Source organism: Heterodontus francisci, chromosome 41 (assembly GCF_036365525.1).
Source record: "Heterodontus francisci isolate sHetFra1 chromosome 41, sHetFra1.hap1, whole genome shotgun sequence".
NCBI lineage: Eukaryota > Metazoa > Chordata > Chondrichthyes > Heterodontiformes > Heterodontidae > Heterodontus > Heterodontus francisci.
The window spans coordinates 32225483-32245380 of record NC_090411.1 but is presented as its reverse complement, the minus strand read 5'-3'; the positions used below and the strand labels follow the sequence as shown (position 1 = coordinate 32245380).

General features: G+C 40.2%; 2 protein-coding genes across 2 annotated transcripts in view; both read right to left on the bottom strand.

The window, feature by feature from the left end:
* The window catches only part of LOC137353588 (uncharacterized), a 47568-nt gene extending 29996 nt beyond the window's left edge, over positions 1-17572 (bottom strand). Inside the window, exons 1-5 of the mRNA XM_068019947.1 lie at positions 17367-17572; positions 16589-16735; positions 15310-15487; positions 4769-4881; positions 3780-3926 (exon numbers count right to left, since the gene is read on the bottom strand). Coding sequence (XP_067876048.1) covers positions 3780-3926; positions 4769-4881; positions 15310-15487; positions 16589-16735; positions 17367-17468 — 687 coding nt within the window. The 5' untranslated portion in view covers positions 17469-17572. The remainder of the gene's footprint in view (positions 1-3779; positions 3927-4768; positions 4882-15309; positions 15488-16588; positions 16736-17366) is intronic.
* Positions 9093-15294, bottom strand: LOC137353440 (ferritin, heavy subunit-like). Its single transcript, XM_068019734.1, has 4 exons — positions 11965-15294; positions 10940-11086; positions 10100-10225; positions 9093-9364 (listed from the first exon to the last, which is right to left on the bottom strand). The coding sequence occupies exons 1-4, from the start codon at positions 12064-12066 to the stop codon at positions 9218-9220; spliced, it is 522 nt and encodes a 173-aa protein (XP_067875835.1). The 5' UTR covers positions 12067-15294; the 3' UTR covers positions 9093-9217.
* Positions 17573-19898: the final 2326 nt, after the last annotated feature.

Genomic DNA, 19898 nt, shown 5'->3' with positions numbered 1-19898 from the left:
GGGGATATGCTGGGCCATGAGGTGGAGTACAATTCTGCTGCTGCTGATGGCCCACAGCGCCTCATGGATGCCCAGTTTTGCATTGCTAGATATGTTTGAATTCTATCCCATTTAGCACGGTGATAGTGCCACACAACACGATGGATGGTATCCTCAATGTGAAGGTGGGACTTCGTCTCCACAACGACTGTGTGATGGTCACTCCTACCAATACTGTCATGGACAGAAGCTTCTGTGGCAGGCAGATTGGTGAGAACAAGGTCAAGTATGTTTTTCCCTCGTGTTGGTTCCCCCACCACCTGCCGCAGACCCAGTCTAGCAGCTATGTCCTTTAGTACTTGGCCAGCTCAGTCAGTAGTGGTGCTACCGAGTCACTCTTGGTGATGGACATTGAAATCCCCCACCCAGAGTACATTTTGTGCCCTTGCCACCCTCAGTGCTTCCTCCAAGTGGTGTTCAACATGGAGGAGTACTGACTCATCAGCTGAGGGAGAGCAGTTGGTCATAATCAGTAGGAGGTTACCTTGCCCATGTTTGACCTGATACCATGAGACTTCATGGGGTCCAGAGTCAATGTTGAGGACTCCCAGGGCAACTCCCTCGCGACTGTATACCACTGTCCCGGCACATGTCCTGCCAGTGGGACAGGACATACCCAGGGATAGTGATTGCAGTGTCTGGGACATTGTCTATGTGGTATGATTCCATGAGTATGACTTTGTCAGGCTGTTGCTTGACTAGTCTGTGGGACAGCTCTCCCAACTTTGGCACAAGCCCCCAGATGTTAGTAAGGAGGACTTCGCAGGGTCGACAGGGCTGGGTTTGATGTTGTCGTTTCCGGTGCCTTGGTCGATGACGGGTGGTCCGTCCAGTTTCTTTCCTTTTTATTGACTTCATAGCGGTTAGGTACAACTGAGTGGCTTGCTAGGCCATTTCAGAGGGCATGTAAGAGTCAACCACATTGCTGTGGGTCTGGAGTCACATGTAGGCCAGACCAGGTAAGGACAGCAGATTTCCTTCCCTAAAAGGACATTAGTGACCCAGATGGGTTTTTACAACAATCGACAATGGTTTCATGGCCATCATTAGACTAGCTTTTAATTCCATATTTATTAATTAAATTTAAATTCCACCTTCTGCTGTGGTGGGATTTGAACCCATGTCTCCAGAGCAATACCCTGGGTCTCTGGGTTATTAGTCCAGTGATAATACCACTACACCACCACCACCTCCTCCCCATGTAAAAAGTTAGTGAAAGAACAAAATGTAAATCCAACAAATTCATATTGGAAGATCAGTTCACTAAAGATACTTTTACCAGCAGGAAACTATTCTCAAGTTACTTCACTTCAAATGAAGGAGAAGAGGCCTCACCAGTATACGATTAATTGCAATCATGTGATTGAAACATTTGCATTTTTAAAAAGGACATTCATTTGGAGAAACCTACAGTCAAACCCATAAATGGAAAGAACTAAGATTGTAGAAAATGCTCTTGTCTGAAGTTTAAGCCCTTTAGCTCATACAACTAGGAAACATCTAGACTTCTAAATAGAGAAGTGTTTATGCCAGTCAGTCCAACAGAGAGTGATTACTCACCATGGAGAGATATACAGAGGTGTACAGCTCCAGGTTGATCTGTTTGTTAACAGCATCCTCAGTCCTTGCGGTAGTTCTGACACACTTGGCAGACCATCGCAGTTTCCATATAGTATGTCGAAGACTACCAACTGAATTTATCCACTCAATCTAGTTACTGTGGTAGAAAGACCCAGCACATTTAAACAGATGGACAACCCACCATTTGGATAACAGATGATGAGCAACAGTTGTTAATAGCCAGAGAACTCACGTGCCTCAAGATAAAAAAATCCAGAAACTCATTAGTTAATGAAGTGAGCAGTGGGCGAGCCAATCAGAGCCTTGAAAGTGATTTTATCTGGTTAATTACTAACAAGCTCATTGTTGTTGAACCCTTACACCTCCCTTCAAAATATTTTGTTTAAAATGTCCTGCACTTAAAATACATGGCTATAACTTTCTACTTGCAATATTGTGTCAGGCAAACCCCACACCTGCCAAGACTGAGGCACACATGATTTCACCGCATGAACATTAAAACTTAAAATTGCAAGCCCCTGACCTGAAAGACATTTCTATGGGTAACCGATAGTGTTGGAACAAGGGACAGAGGGCCATGCCCTGACTCATTCAGCCAACAATGGAATTTGATTACCAGATGTTGAAGGTGGGGGGAAGCTAGCATTCCAGAGACTGCTGAGGTACAATCCACAAACCTGACAGGAGAGACTGTTCCATATAAGGAGCTAGTCACATGACTAACCTGCTGGGCAACCTGGGAGTTATTTTGAATTTGATCTTCCAAAGGTTGCCCTTTGCTAGTTTCTTTTAACACTCCCAATCCTCAGGCTTATTACTATTCTTTGCAACACCATAAGCATCTTGTAATCTAAATACTATCCTTAACTGCCCTAGTAAGCCACTGATGGATATTTCATGCTGAGTTTTTGTTTAAGGGAATTTATTTTTGAACATTTTGAATTGTTTACTACAATACGTTTTCGTTTATTTACCTAATCAACCTAAGCCAGCTCTCCACATATCCATATCTCATCAAGAATGGTTACATGATTTCACATGGCTGTTAACCAAAGCATTGTTGATATTCGAAGCACTTCAAATAGAAATCTTGCAATTTGTCAAATACCAAAACACTCAAGTCTTCAGTTTGATGTTGCTATGATCACATGGCCAGGTCACGTTTAAGGGAGTTAAGGACATGGTTTATTTTGGGGAAAACAAAAAAGTCTCAGGCAAAAGTTATACAGGTTGGTGTTTTGCATTGGATATCTCCAAGCAATTTACACAAGCAAAGCCAACTACTGCATTTCTTGCATAGATTTTATTGCAATTTACACAATGACAGCTGGGGAAAAAAAAATCACAAAGCACCTATAATCCAAATCCAACCTTCACCTCCAGTCATAATCACACTTTGTATTTAACTTGGAGACCCAACGTGTACAGATATTAAATGCGGAAAGATAGGGTATCATTCCCCCAGCGCGTGCTTGTCAAACAGCTATTCTCCCATGCCATTGTCAGGGGCTCCCAGTCTCTTCAGGTTGGTGATGTGATCTCCAAGCTTCTTGATCATCTTCACTTGCTCATCCAAGTAGTGAGTCTCCAGGAAGTCACAACTAGAGAAAGAAAGGCTGTACAGACATACAATGACATCTAGCACTAATCACAGCAAAAGTGCCTTGCTCAGGTTCTGTACCTTAGACTGAAGCCCATTACCACATTAATATTTCCATACCTGCAAGCTAGCTGCCAACATCTTGGACACCCTGCAATTATACTCTTATTCTTACATCCGATACCCTGATGTAGAACATCTCACCATACTAATTACATCATGCTCACCCTCTGCCTTCTATTCCAACCCTACCAATGCTATCTTAGCATATTCACCAATTGCAAAGTTAGCTTGTAAATGCACTAGCCTTTACTATCCAGTGGTTCATCACATTCAAACTGCCTCCTGCTGTACTCAGCTTGACTGGTGTCAAGGTTGCTTCTCATATCATGCACTTCAATTTTAAGCCAGCAATCACCTACCTTCTGAAAATCCAAATGTACACAGTATTCATTAAACCTCCTCAAGGCTCAACTCCCTTGACTCAATAGATTCAAGTCAGGCCTAAATAACCTACTCTACAAAGAGAGTCAATTCTTCCATGTTTGCTGAATCCAACCTTGATGTCCTCCAAGATGATTCGGCCTTCACGTTTATTCTGGAATTTCATCAATTTCTCAGCGTGCTCCCGTTCCTCATGTGACTGCTCCTTGAAGAACTCAGCAAAGTGACGCAGGGCAACATCATCCTGGTCAAAATAGAAGGACTACAGATAGAGAAAAAAAAAAAGTGGGAAGGAAAAACCAGGTCAGACCCAGATTTCAACCATGGCCAACTCAAAATGGTAGCAGCATCATGGTAGATAAGTTACTCATTCAGCACCTTGCTTTCAATTGAAAAGGGATTTAAATGAATAAAAACATTTGTTTTTGCAAGTCAAACAATTTGCTTCATTCATCTTTTCTGTTGAAAGCCCCTCCTGGTGAAGTAGCTTAAGACAAGAGATTATAACAGTAGAAAAACATGAGGGAGCAATTGCTTCTGGAATTAAAGAATTATTTCAGCACAACAGCACTCAAGTCAATTTATCCATAGCACCCTCATACTTCCAGATGAAAGTACAAGATCAGTGATAGAAGAGGAACAAGTTCAGCAATTCAACACCATGTCATTGTTAAATACATGGGTTCAGTCTTATTGAGGAAAACTTCAGGATAAATTAGGATTCAGTATTTCACTCAATTAGAAAGTAGATGAATCTGAATAGAACTAGACAATGGGTAACTCACTCAAGTGTAATGGTGTCTATCCAAGTTGGAAAAGTTGACCAGGTTTATGTATCTTCTAGACAAATCCTTTGTTATAAATTTAACAGAACCTTGGAGTTAGTTTTAGATATAAAAACTTCAGAATAGGAACAGGAAATAGTTTGTTCCTACAGCATTCAAGATTACTATATTAGAAGTATTTGCCAGATTAAGACAAGGGAGGACTACAGGAATACATTCTAAAGTCAGCTCTTCACATCCTAATCAGGTAGAATTTATCTAGCTGATTGATGCAATAGTCTTAATTTTGAAACAGGACCCCCAAAATTACAAAACTCACCATGGACAGGTAAACATAGGAGGAATAGAGCTCCAGGTTAATCTGCTTGTTAACAGCATCCTCACAGTCCTTGTGGTAATTCTGACACACTTGGGAGGCCATCCTAACTTTTACTGTGGATAGAAACAAAGTTCACACACAACAACCTAACCTCATCTCTCACAAGCTCTTATATTTATACTACTCGGTTACCCTGCATTCAAATAAGGAATGACATCACCAATGATGACTGACAATCCTCAACAGCCAGTCAGGAATCTTCCACTAATCCAGGCATCAATTAACAAAGGACTGGGGCGGGATGTGGTACCCAGAGCCAAAGTTTTGGAATACAGAAATTTGGATGGTTATTCTGTGATGTCATTGCTGTGGGTTTTTTGGGGCCTGATTTTAACTCTAAGTGAATGGGTTTCAAGTGAATTAAAATTGGGCTCTTTCACATTCCTCAAACTGAATTTGATTGCATCTTGGTCCTCAGAATCAAAGCTTCATGGCATATCTCAAAGGGATTGATGCATTTGTGAATGAAAATTCCACTTTGTAGGTAGCGTTGAGCACAATTGGATTTAAGTTAAGCTGTCTCTTGGAGAATTGCTGAGCAGAACGAGTCTGTGATACTAAGTATCGCAATGTTGACTCCAATGGATTGAAAGAGACTGATCTGCACCAGTCAGTCCACACTGAATATACAAACCAACCAACAAGTTGGGGAAATGGAAAGTTGGTCAGTGGGAGTTTCAGACAGAACGCTGTTGCTCTATTACAGCAAAATGAAATCTAAGAGCTGTAAAGTCGAGTGTTCAGTTTATACTCTCTTCTCAGTTGCAAATCCCAGGTCAGTGGTGAGGAATGCTTTTGTAGTTGAGAGCTCGTGTCTTGTATTTCTCAATCAATGCTGCCTGACCTACTGAATATCTCTACTGTTTTCTATTATTTGAGATTTGCATATCTTGGCTTTTGTTACTAATCTGTTGTAACTCTGGTCCAACTATCAAGCATTTAATAGAAGGACCACAAAACCTCAAGAACAGAGATGAGTGAATTACATAAAATGCACAACTCACAAATGGGATGTTTGGCACAACCCACTTTCACCAAAGGCAGTTGATGCTGGGTCAATTGTTAATTTTAAATCAGAGTACTAGATTTTAGTTAACCAAAGGTATTAAGGGATATGGTGCAAAGGTGGATATGTGGAGTTAGGTCACATATCAGTCATGATCTCATTAAATTGTGGAACAGGCTTGAGGTGCTAAATGGTTGACTCCTGTCCCTATTTTCCCATCAATTCATGTCAGTGGTTATTCTCTACACAAGCAATAGGCCTCATCCCATGTGCCTGGTTTATTGCTATATCATGGCATCTAATCTCATTTAGGCACATCCCTGGAAAGGGGTTAGGTTGTAGCTACAGTGCTGATACTTAGCTCGTATCAATGGTACAAGCTCAGATGGCCCCCCGACATTTGAAAGAAACTTGGCACATCTGTAGACTGTGCCATTGCAAAGTGTTCAAAGAGCTTCCATTTTCCTTTTAGGGGAAACCAATGTACTTTTCAGTTGGGCTCCTACCAACAATCAAGCTTTTTTTTTCAGTGGACGTCTGTCCTCAAGAGACTTTTTATGGGCTCCTATGCTTCAATCTTTTCAGGTGGAGTTCATTAGTTCCCTTTAAGTGAACCATTTTGACAATAAAATGTTTCTTCAGGAATTCTCAAGTCACCACACTATTTGTAGGTTCAGGGATGTCTTTCTGAACAAGCTGTGGTAATTAGAAACATACCAAGTGACATATGGAAGTAGTTACTATTTGATTACAATGAACTGGTGGACCCTACAGTGATCTTTTAATAAAATTGAAAGGAGAGAGAGAGATTTTTTTTGTGGGTGGGTGTTACGAACAGGTGGGAAAGGTGTCTAGGGGTCCTTTACTGTCTTCACCTGGTCTTATTGTAACAAGGTTTAATCTTAAACACACGGTGTTTTGAGCTCCCCTTTGTGAATCCTTGTTCACAGCTTTCCAATTATAAGGCAAATAAATGAGCACAGCAGGTTTTCTTAGATTTAAAGAAGAAAAGTGAAATTTATTAAACCTTAAACTTAAACTCCAATATGGTTAATACCTACGGATATACAACACGCCTATGCTAGCATGCACATGTGATACACATATGCAAATAGGGACAAAAAAAAGAAAAAGAAAATGGAGAAGTTTGAGGCAATCTCTGAAGAGTGGTTTTTACTGTGCTTCAAGCTCGCTGCAGGGTCCTTGATTGTAGGTAGTCTTGCTTTTCATTGGGGCCCAGTATTCTTCGTAAACCTTGTTCACTGTAGGAGGCTTTTCTCTCTTGGGGTTCATGTGTCTTCAATAGTTTCTGAAGCTGGTGAAAGCAAGATGAGAGCAGACAGGAGAGGGGTCTTTTCCAGTCCAGAAGACAGCTTTCTGATCTCAAATTCCTTGTTGGAAGTTCAAAAAAACTCCAACAGTTAGTCATGTGACCCAAACTGGTCCAACCGTCTGTTTGTGTATTCAGCCATCTTAGCAGTTAACCTAGAATGTTAGCCTTTCCATTGTCAACATCTGGTAATCAAAAGTCCATTGTGGATTAAATTGAAGCAGCAAATAGTCCCTTTGTCCTTTGAAGTACTATCTGTCGATATGCTAATGTCCCTCTCCAGCCAAAGTCACTTTTTTTAAGCAAGTTCTTCCAACAGTTTAAAATTAATGTTCATGTGATAATTAATTTTCCTTATTCTTGGCAGGTGGTGATTTACCCGACAGTGGGGAAGGTACAAGTCATTTACATTAATGTAATGTACATTAGTACTGATGGTTTCCTTTACCAAACTTTAAATAGTGCAGTTTGATTATAGTATTGAGTAGGTTGGTGGTTTACCTCAATCTTGGGAATCAAGCTCAGTGGGTGGGGAAAGGAAGAAACAAATGTTAAATGACGCCTGCCCCAAAAGTGTTTTTGAAAAAAAAAAGTGGTTACTGTAGTACTATATATACAGGCCATAAAACCTTATCTAGCAAGAGTGACTTGACAGTTTTAATGTGAAGATATGTAAATAGCATGTCATAAGGTCATAAGAACTAGGAGCAGGAATAGGCAATTCAGCCCCTCGAGCTACTCCACCATTCAATACAATCATGGCTGATCTCATCTCAGCCTCAGCTCCACTTTCCTGCCCGTTCTCCATAACCCTTTAATTAAAAATCTGTATCTCCTCAAATTTACTCAATGTCCCAGCATCCACCACACTCTGGGGGGTAGTGAATTCCAGACTCAGGACCCTTTGGAGAAGTAATTTCTCATCAGTTTTAAATCAGCTACCCCTTATCCTATAACTATGCCCTCTCATTCTAGATTTCCCAAGAAGAAACATCCTCTCTACATCTACTTTGTCAATCCCCTTAATCATCTTCTATACCTCAATTAGATCTCCTCTCTTTCTTCTAAACTTGTGTAAAGGCCTAAACTGCTCAATCTCTCTTCAGAAGAGAGACCCCCCATCCCTGCAATCAATCTAGTGAACCTCCTCTGAACTGCCTCCAATGCAACTACATCCCTCCTCAATTAAGGGGACCAAAATTGTATGCAATACTCCAGGTGCCAACTCACTAATGCCTTGTAAAGTTGCAGTAACACTTTCCTACTTTATTCCTTTAGCAATAAATGCCAAAATTACATTTGCCTTCCTAATTAGCTGCTGTTCCTACATACTAGCATTCTGCAATTCATGCACGAGGACACCCAGGTCCCTCTGTACAGAAGCACACTGAAGTCTCTCTCCATTTAGATAATTTGCCTTTCTATTCTTCCAACCAAAGTGGATAACCTCACATTGATCCATGTTAAAGTCTATCTGCCAAATTTTGGCCCATTCACATGGGAATTTCTTAATTGGCACCCCACTAGTTACATCTTGCCAACCAGAAAAAGACCTATTTATCTTCACTGTTCTGTCAGTTAGCCAATTCTCTATCCAAACTAATAAATTGCCCCTAACCCCATGTGATCTGTCAGCACCCACTACCCTCAGATAGGGGGAACTAAAAATACCACACTTATACTCTATTCTGAATAGTGTACTATTATTGAAAGCATTAATTCAGCCCCTGCCTCACTATTTTAGAGGCCCAGATGATATTTTGGGGACAAATTCAAGAAAAACACTATTGCAGCAGGATTGGCTACTGAGATTACAGTTGTAGCAATTATGGACATCAGAAATCCCCCACCACATCTAACTGATTTGGCATGGTGTTACTTGGTGCACTACAATTAAAGAGATGCAATTTGAACTATAACAAAGGCAATTCAGTTCAATGAATTTTTTAATTTCCATTTACAGTAGTAAACAAATCAGAGAATCAACTACAAATAAAGCAGTCAGCACTAGAATTGGGTCACATCTTTAGAGAATTAACAGATCTAGAATCAGTCAACTCAGGGTAAGCTTGTCAAACAGGTACTCTCCCATGCCATTGTCAGGGGCTCCCAGTCTCTTCAGGTTGGTGATGTAATCTCCAAGCTTCTTGATCATCTTCACTTGCTCATCCAAGTAGTGAGTCTCCAGGAAGTCACACAACTAGAGGGGAAAAAAAAACCCCATACAAGTTCAATTAACAGAGGAACCATCAAGGGTCCAAGTTGCACCTCCCTGGTTTCATACATTTACCAATTTGGAACTTGAAAGCAGAAACTCCTAGTTAAATCTTAATCCTTTGGTGCCCCAATTTAAAAAAAAAAAATCAGCTTTATGCATTACTACATCTCAGATCAAGTTAAAGTCTTTTGTGACATGTCTAGTTAAAAAAAAATTTAAAGGAAAAGATTCTAAAGATTAACAGATTAAGCTTCCATTAAAGCATTCAACTAACCACCCCCACACCACTCTTTAAAAAAAGGGGGACATGCATCATCCATGGCTCACTGTTGCCACTGCTTGAGTCAGAGGGCCCTGGCTTATCCCACTTCAGATTTGTGCACATAATCTAAGGCTTCACTGTGGTATTGAGTGAAAGCCACCATCAGGTTTTGTCTTTTGGCAGACATGTGGTCTTGTCTGCCCTTGGTGGACCTGAAATTATGTATAGTACTATTTCAAAGAGTAGGGGTATTTCCTACTTGCACTGCCCCCCACCCACCACCACCACTTAGTGGTGGGTCAATATTTATCCTTAACCAACTTAAATTGATTCTGGTCATTTATCAATGGTAAATGATTAGTTGCCCTGTTTTCTACATCAATGATGCCAGCCAATTAGGACTTTGGGATAGCCCAAAGATAAGGAAGCTTCTTGAAATGAGACATCAAACTTACATGAGGGTCTGTCCTCTCAGTGGAGAGTTTGTGTAGATCCAGCAGACTCTGGTTCACATCCTTCTCCATCTGCAGAGCTCTCTTCATTGCCTCCAGACCATTGCCCCACTCATCTTGCTCTGGCTTCTGGAGATTGAGTGCAGCAGAAGGGTTCAGAAACAAAGATAGATAAAAAAATCAACAAATGGAGCTGCATTGGATGAAGTTAGTTAACAAGGATCAATTAGCTATCCTGAGCATTTCAAGAGTTCATAGGATCACAAGTCAATGTCACTTCATCTAATCTGGGACAATCTCCCCAGATTTTAACCAGTCCATTCATCACAATATCCTGTAAATGAGTGAGACATCATTTACAGTAATATACTTCAAAATGTGGGGAAAATCCTAAAAAATATTCCAAATGAGATATAACCAGCTTTTATATTCTGTACTTCAGGATAAAGCCACCACTTTAGCCCTTTCATATTGAAAAGCTGGCTTCCAATGCCATCTGGACTTGGACTCCCACAATCTGATATCAAGCAATTCATTAAATTCAAATTCACTTCCATTCCACCCTATACCCATCATCGCTCATTATGGGCCCTAGTTTAGGGCAGAACTATATGCAAATCTAGATCAATGCACTAGTTGTCACCCTCCAGGGGAGGACTTTCCTGAAATGCCAGTTCCAATTCAATTTTAAGCAGCAGCCAGCTATCTTCTGAAAATCCACATGTACACACAATTCATTAATCCTTTTCTAGGCACAGCTCCCATGATGTCACAAAATTTAATAGGCTATGCCGAATTAGCCATCACACCCTAGGCAATTTTTCAAAGTTTGCTGAATCTAACCTTGATGTCCTCCAGGACGATCCGGCCTCCACGTTTATTCTGGAATTTCATCAGTTTCTCAGCGTGCTCCCGTTCCTCATGTGACTGCTCCTTGAAGAACTCAGCAAAGTGACGCAGGGCAACATCATCCCGGTCAAAGTAATAGGACTGCAAGTAGAGAAGGCTCGGGTAAGATCCTAATTTAAAATCTATAACCAACTCAAAAATGGTAGGAACATTACAGCAGATAATTTCATTATCTCAGTTTCTTTCAATTATACAGCCTACAATTTCTAAAAAGTAGAGTTTCAGCTGCAAGTCAAACTTAATTTGCTTCATTAAACCTTATCTGATTATGTTGAAAGTCCCTCCCATGAAGTAGGGAAACAAGGCAAGAGATATTAGCATGATTTATTTATTTTTTTTAAAAAATACTATCATTAACACTTTTTGGATTAAAGTAATAGAACACCCAACCTACACTTAATGTTTCCCAAGGGCTAAAGCTATGCTTTCAAAATTTATTGCCTGGTCATTGTTAAGCAAGGGTCCAGACTCAGGTCATAGAGCACAGATATAGGCCCTTCATGTCTATGCTGGCCATCAAGCACCCATTTATTCTAATCACATCAGGCAAGCAAGATTTCAATACAAAATAGGATTCTCAGCAAATCACTCAATTAGTAAGGAAAAAAAACCAGTCAGTCAATGTTTCACAAGTTGGTCACTCAGTTAAATTTAATTGTTTTTAAAACAAGTTGGAAAAGTTGACTAGGTCTATGTATCTTCAAGATGAATCCTCAATTACAAACTTTCAGGGAACCCATGAGTTAGTTTCAAGTGATACTTTAGAATAAAGAACAGAAGCAGACTGTTAAGTGATCTTTTAGAAAGCCTCATGTTAAAAGCACTCACTAGTTTTAAGAAAAAGGACAACAGAAACACATTCTAAAGGCAATTCATTAACCTAGAAAAATTCAGCTTGATTAGAATACAAAGATCACAGCTTTAACTTTTGAAATCAGACCCCCAAAATACAAACTCACCATGGACAGGTAAACATAGGAGGAATAGAGCTCCAGGTTAATCTGCTTGTTAACAGCATCCTCACAGTCCTTATGGTAATTCTGACACACTTGGGAAACCATCTTCACTATTACTACTTACTATCACCTAGAAAATTCTAGAATAGACCCCTTCTAACATGAGCTCTTGTATTTATACTGCTGGGGCCAGCCTGTATTCAAACAGCGAATGACATCACCAATGATGCTTGACAATCCCTGATAGCCAATCAGGAATCTCCCATGAATCCAGGCTCCAATGAAGGAGATGGGGGTGGAGTGTGACACTCAGAGCCAATCACTATAGTGAAATACAGGCAGGTTGGATGATTATACTGTGATAAGAACATAGGAACAGGATTGGCCATTCAGCCCCTTAAGCTTGTTCCATCATTCAAATAGATCATGGCTAGTCTGTATTTTAACTACATATTGGTTCCATATCCCTTCACACTCTTACAAGGATCTCAGTTTTGAAATGTTCAGTTGCCCCCCAATATTCTGGGGAAGTTTGTAAACTTTGTGTAAGAAGTGCTTCCTGACATCACCAATGAATTGCTTAGTCTTAAGATTATGCCCTCCATCCTGGTATATCCACTAGAGCAAATAGTTTCTCTCTATATCCCCTATCAAATCCATTAATCATCTTAAACAAGTCAATTATAATCATCCCTTAATCTTTTATACTCAAGGGAATTGAAGACTAGTCTATGCAAACTATCAAAATTTAACCCATTTGGATCTGAGCTGGTGAATCTGTGCTGCACTCCCTCCAAGGTCAATATATCCGAATTGAACACAGTACGCCAGGCGTGGCATAACCAGAGTTTTATACAACTCCATCTTTTTGTATTCCCTCGAGATGAAGACTACACTACTATAGCCTTTCCAATTAGGTTTTCGTACCTGTCCACTAGTTTTAATAATTTCTTTACATGGTCCCCTAAAATCATTCCTCTCCTCCACAATTCGTAACTTCTTACCATTTAGGAAATAATCTAATTTATCTTTCTTGGTCCAAAATGGATGACCTTACACTTCTTCACATTGAACTTCATCTGCCACAGTTTTGCCCATTCACAATCTATCACTATCTCTGCAACTTCCTGCTCTCATCTACACTACATATTGTGCCACCCAACTAAGCGTCATCAGAAAACTTGGATATAAGGCTCACTACTCCTTCATCTATGTTATTTATAAATGTAATGAAAAGCTGAGGCCCTAGAACACATCCCTTGGTGGGGGTGGAAGACAATTAGTCACATCCCACCTATTCGAATACACACCCATTATCCCTGTCTCCTAATCAATTTCCCAACCACATCTAAAGGTTGCCCCCAATTCCATTTGTCGTCATAACCTCATACTTGATGTTGGTTTGAGGAAATCGAATGAAACTGAAATCAGATAAGCATCTGGTCGCAGAATTCAATGAGATTGCAAATGGAAATTCGAGTGTGGAGCATAATTGGATCCATGTTAACCCATTCCTTGGGAATTGATGCACCAGATAATCCACAGTGAATCAGTAAAGCAATGGATTGGTGGGAAAGCAAAGAGAAGTGGTGCTTCAAACAGAATTCTCGTGCTCCAGCATTGTAATAGACAATGTGGAGTTTTATGCCCATGAAACTTGAGAGGTGTAAATTCCAGCATTTAGTTTGTATGGTTTTCTTCTCCTGCATGTTGAAAAGTTTTATACCGGAAGTATTTTCTTCAGTAACGATAGCTGCCCCAACATTTTGTCATCCTACATATTCAACTATTGCCCCTGAAGGAAGTGAGGTGGTGGGGAAAAATGTTTGAATAAACGACAACCTACCCAAAGCAACTATGGTCAATGCTGCACTATGCAGACCAGGAAGCTTTGGCAATCCAATACGTGACATGCAGGAGCACTCAAATACAAACATCTTAATTGCAGGTCTCTCCAGACCCAGATAAATTTGATATCCAGAACAGACAAGTGATGAGATTCACACTACTGCAGCACCTTCCTTCTTAACTGCCAAGGAGATCCACCACTTCATGCCAGTTTACTGGCACAAGAAAAACACCTTTGCAGAAGAATTGATGGATTACAGTCACAGACATCCACTACAAACTTGTAACAATTGAGACATCAGTAGGCTATCCGGGAGAGGTGTTTCAAGTTTAGCTTTTTAAAAAAAAACACACAAGTGTTTTAATGGAATCAGATGTGTTATACAGTCAAGTATCTTTTTGAAATGATCAAATCAGCTGCTTAAGCAAGGCAAAACTACTTCAATGAATATTTTTATTTCCATGCAGTGACAGATGGGAATTAACTACAATCAAAGCATGCACTAGCAGAATTGGATTCACCCCATTTCCACACATCAGGAATAAGAATCCCAGTCAACTCAGCGTGTGCTTGTCAAACAGGTACTCTCCCATGCCATTGTCAGGGGCTCCCAGTCTCTTCAGGTTGGTGATGTGATCTCCAAGCTTCTTGATCATCTTCACTTGCTCATCCAAGTAGTGAGTCTCCAGGAAGTCACACAACTAGAACAAAAGCAGAAGTGAGTAGTTAGTGTTAAGTGAGAATCTTTCCTAGGAGAAATTACTCTTGGACTGAGATAATGGAAAAGTACTGCCAGGGATGTATATTTAGCCAGACAAGACAAAAATGACATCAATTTCATTACACTGGGAGGGTGCAAGGCTTCACTCCTGGCCCTTGGATATTATTATATATGTGCACACCTGTGTGTGATCAGTTCTACATAGATGGTAGGTCCTCCTAGAGTGACTGGCCAAGTCACCCTCCTGACAGCAAGGCTGAGGCCAGTCACTACCTTTTACACAGTTCAGTAAATTTCCATCATGTTCAATCCTGCATGGAATTTCTCAACTCAAGTGTGAATGGAGTCAGCCGAGCTGGCAATCTCAAAGAAAGCTCAAGCCTCTTAGCTGGTCTTAAAAAGGCAGAAGTCACTTATGATGCTTGAGTGTTTAAGTGGTCAGTACAGATACACATCCTGTTTTGCAGAATTCCCAATCCTTATCTATATGGGAATGGATAAATTGCAGCCCCAGTATGATTTTGGGCCAGTAGTTTGAGAAACAGCATTAATTTCAGTGTTTAGAAATTCTCTTCATCATCAGTTTCTCAAGGCATTTGGTCAAGCTTCAGAATTAACTCAGCTCACAAAACAATGCTTAAAAAAAGTGAACTTTAAACATTGAGGTCTCAGATACCAAAGCCCCAGGCTTAGTGTAGATGGTCTTTGCCAAAAATAAAACCTGAAATCTGCCTGTGAAATAAACCTATTGAATTCTGCCAATGTAGAGTTCAGGAGCAGATTTCAATACTGCCTTCAGCTAGTAAAAAAACAAAAACATTGGAACTTACATGAGGGTCAGTGTTGCCAGTGGAGAGTTTGTGCAGATCCAGCAGACTCTGGTTCACATCCTTCTCCATCTGCAGAGCTCTCTGCATTGCCTCCAGACCATTGCTCCACTCATCCTGCTCTGGCTTCTGGAAAGGAATTAGTGGTCCTGTTAGTACTAGGAGTGCCAAGCCCAAAGAGATGTGTTATGCTCAAGGTCAACAGGGTTAGAAGCAATAGAAGCCAACTTGTGCACTTCAGGAATATGACAAGGGAGCATTGTAGAATTAAGCACTGGGATGACATTGGAGATGATTACACGGAGCAGATTAGTGCATTGACTCGGCTTTGCTATTTTAGCAAAATGCTCATTCCCAATTATCCCCAAATACACTTCAAGTAGCTAGGTCTACTATTAAAGAAGAAAAGGATTTCTCATCTATAGACTACAACTGTGGCCCACAGTTGCAAAATATTCCTCTTTACCAACCCCCTGAATCATCATTTCACATGTCCCCATTTACCCAGTCAATTGCCAGCTTAGCAAACTTTATCCACAAGCATTATTTCAATGATGGTCAATTACTCCAATCTCATTGGAGAATGAGATTAGTACAATGTTGGGCACAAAACAAGAATTCAACAAATTACAAGCTGGCCTTAATGTTTTTTGCACTTGCAAACTAGTTTGAGAGAAATGCACCTCGATCCTTGTCAATTTTTAAAATCTATTTCTCACTTCAGGATTCTTCTCTTTGAAGAGATTTCCATTATACTGGAAAGAATTACAAGCATTTATCCATGCTGTTCCCTTTAGTAGTGAATTATTGAGAACGGAGACTAGTTTCTAGTTTGAGTTTTGGCCTATTCTCCCAGGTCCAGATAAATTTATCCTATAGGCCTGAGTGGGGGTGGAAAAAAAGCAGTTAAAAATAAGCTTGCTATATTCTTTGAATTCAATTCTTTTTATTTCTACAGTAGCTTCCTACCCAAGGATTTTAAATTTGCTGCAAACATTTCAAATTCATTCTGAACATTTACATATATTGATCCCCTAAAGTCTACTAGCTCAGTTCACCAAAGATTAAAGCTACACCAACTCATCCTAGACCCATCTTCAATACTACTGCCAACACTGGTAATTTTAGTCCATTAATTGGATTTTAAAGACTTTAAAAGGGTAAAAATAGAAAAAAGATACCAAATAATCTAAACTGCAACACAAAAGACTCCTCAGTTACAAATCTAACCTTGACGTCCTCCAAGATGATTCGGCCTCCACGTTTATTCTGGAATTTCAGCAGTTTCTCAGCGTGCTCCCGTTCCTCATGTGACTGCTCCTTGAAGAACTCAGCAAAGTGACGCAGGGCAACATCATCCCGGTCAAAGTAATAGGACTGTGGAGAGAATTTTTTAAAAATTACTTAAATTACATAGTTTTCTTTCCCCCCACTCCAATAAAGTTAATGAGTTCTAAATTTACTTCCCCAATCTCAAACATTGGATGGATAACTTCTTTTTTTATAGGAAAAGGAAGTCACAATAAGAAACTGGAGTTTGTGTTTATATTCCATATAAAGTTAAATTCAAAACATGGGCAAGTAACACCTTCAGTTTTCTATGAAACAAATTTATTGAGACAAGAAAAAAATCTCTTAATTCTAGTTGTTTTACATTCTAAAGAGCAGACATTATCTGGATCCAAGACATCATTATCTACAGTCATCCCATTGACTCTGAACTGCTGTCCAATATTGACAAACACTTGACAATATTTGTTCAGTTAAAAACTCAGGCAGCAACTGAGGTAGCTCCGTATAATAAACCCCTCAATAGAAAACAGCTGCTACAAGGAACAGTCCATTAACTCAACATCACCCTCTATTACATACTTGAAACACTCACCAATCAAACAATTTTTTTCACCTTAGGTAAGAAAGTCATAAGAAATATAGTTTAAAAGCCAGTTCATTAAACTGGAGAAATTCCAACTTTTCAGAATGCAGCGAAAAGGAATACAAGACTCACCATGGACAGATAAACATAGGAGGAATAGAGCTCCAGGTTGATCTGCTTGTTAACAGCATCCTCACTGTCTTTATGGTAGTTCTGACGCACTTGGGAATTCATTTTCACTATTACTACTACCTAGAAAATTCTAGAACTAACCTCTTCTACCACAGGCTCTTGTATTTATTATACTGGATCAGGCTGTATTCAAACAAGGAATGACATCACCAATGCTGATTGACAATCCCTGGTAGCCAGTCAGGAATTTCCCATGCGTCCAGGCACCAATTAACAAAGGAGAGGAGGTGTGGGGGAAGGGGTGAGACACACAGCCATTGAGAGCTTTGGAATACAGGCAGGTTTGATTGATTATTCTGTGATAGGAACATAGGAACAGGAGATGGCCATTCAGCCCCTCAAGCCTGTTCCAGCCTTCAAGTAGATCATCGCTGATCTGTGTCTTAACTCCATAACACCTTGGTTCTATATCCCTTTATACCCTTACCTAACAAAAACCTTACAATCTTAATTTTGAAATGTTCCCAACCTCGACCACTTTATGGCAGAGAGAGTTTCAGGTTCCCAATATCCTTTGTGTGCAGAAGTGTTTCCTAACATCACCCGAATGACCTGGCTCTAATCTTAAGATTATACATCCTTGTACTGGACTCCCCACAACAGAGGAAATAATTTTTCTCTATCCACCCTATCAAATCTATTAATCATCTTCAACCATTATACTCATCCCTTAATCTTATATATCTGAAGGAATACAAGACTAGTCTATGCAAATTGCCATCATAATTTAGACCCCTTTCCCTTGGTATTCTGGTGAATCTGTGCTACACCTCCTCCAATGCCAATATATCAGAACTGAACGCAATATTTCAGATGTGCTCTAACCAGAGCTTTATATAATTGTAACATAACCTCCATCCTTTGATTTCCAGCCCCTTGAGATGAAAACTAACATGCTATTAGCTCCTTCAGTTAGATTTTTGTACCTAGTTTTTTAAAGTCATTTCTGTACACGAACACCTTAATCTCTCTGCTCCTCCACAGTTTCTAGCTCCTTAGCGTTTAGAAAACTTTCTGATTTATTTTTCTTGAGTGGATGACCTCACATTGAACTCCAGTGCTGCCACAGTTTTGCCCACTCACTTAATCCATCAATGTCCATTTGCAACTTACTGCTCCCAACCACAGTTGATCCAACCAAACAGAAAATGTATCTGGGTATCAATACCCGTACTGGTTGAAAAGGATCTAAGATGCAGTGAATGTCCTGCGGTCACAAAGGACTTTGACCGAACTGATGGGCATCACATGGATACACTCAATGGCCAGCAGACTCTTTGATTAAGGTCTGTGATTACTGCTTCAGAGGGAACTAGTGATCGATCCTTTGCACAGAACCTCTTTGTATTCAGTATCAATGCCTGCAGGGAGTAGGGATATCAATGCTAATGAAAAGCTCAAGGTGCTGAGAAGCATCCTTTGCCATTTGCGAATTTTCACACAATAGCTTCACACAGGTAGACAGGGTGGTGAAGAAGGCATATGGCATGCTTGCCTTCATCGGCCGAGGCACTGAGTACAAGAGTTGGGACGTCATGTTACAGTTGTACACAACGTTGGTTAGGCTGCATTTGGAGTACTGCGTGCAATTCTGGTCATCGCACTGCAGGGAAGATGTGATTAAGCTAGAAAGTATGCAGAAAAGATTCACAAGGATGTTGCCTGGTTTGGAGGGCTTGAGTTATAAAGAGAGATTGGATAGGCTGGGTCTGTTTTCCCTGGAGTGAAGGAGGCTGAGAGGGGACATGATAGAGGTATATAAAATTATGAGAGGCATAGATAGGGTAGATAGCCAAAGTCTGTTTCCCATGGTAGGGGTGACTAAAACTAGAGGGCATAGATTTAAGGTGAGAGAGAGGAGGTTTAAAGGGGATCAAAGGGGTCAATTTTTCACACAAAGAATAGTGGGCATCTGAAATGAGCTGCCTGAGGAGGTGGTGGAGGCAGGAACAGTAGCAACATTTAAGAGGCATCTGGACAGGTACTTGAATGAGCAAGGCATAGAGGGTTATGGAATTAATGCAGGCAGGTGGGATTAATATAGATAGGCATTATGGTCAGCATGGATGCAGTGGGCCGAAGGGCCTGTTTCTATGCTGTATGACTCTATGAGCAAAGATCAAATAATGCGACTGAAAACTTTGTTGAGAGATGCAAAGTCATTAGTGTGGAATAACTGAAAACTGCAATTTCATTGCACTCTGCAATTCTCAACTAAGTTTCTAAAATTAACTTGTAAACATTGGATAATTACAGCTGCATCATCAATATTTGCATCCATGGGGTGAAGGAGACAATGGTGGTCCAGTAGGATTTGGAAAGTATTATTTGGTACAAATTGCACAATGGGACTAAATACACATTAATTATGGAAGAACTGCTGCTGTTGGGTTTACAAATTGATTGAACAGGTCTGTGGTTTTGGCAGAAAACAAAGAGTTTTTCCAAGGAAAAAATATTTAACTCGCTTCA

Coding starts and splice junctions, on each gene's coding strand:
- LOC137353440 (XM_068019734.1), bottom strand. CDS start 12,066: ATGGTTTCCCAAGTGTGTCAGAATTACCATAAGGACTGTGAGGATGCT. Junction 11,087..11,964: donor CCTATGTTTACCTGTCCATG/GTGAGTTTGTAT, acceptor CTCTACTTGCAG/TCCTATTACTTTGACCGGGA. Junction 9,365..10,099: donor CTGAGAGGACAGACCCTCAT/GTAAGTTTGATG, acceptor TTTCCCCTCTAG/TTGTGTGACTTCCTGGAGAC.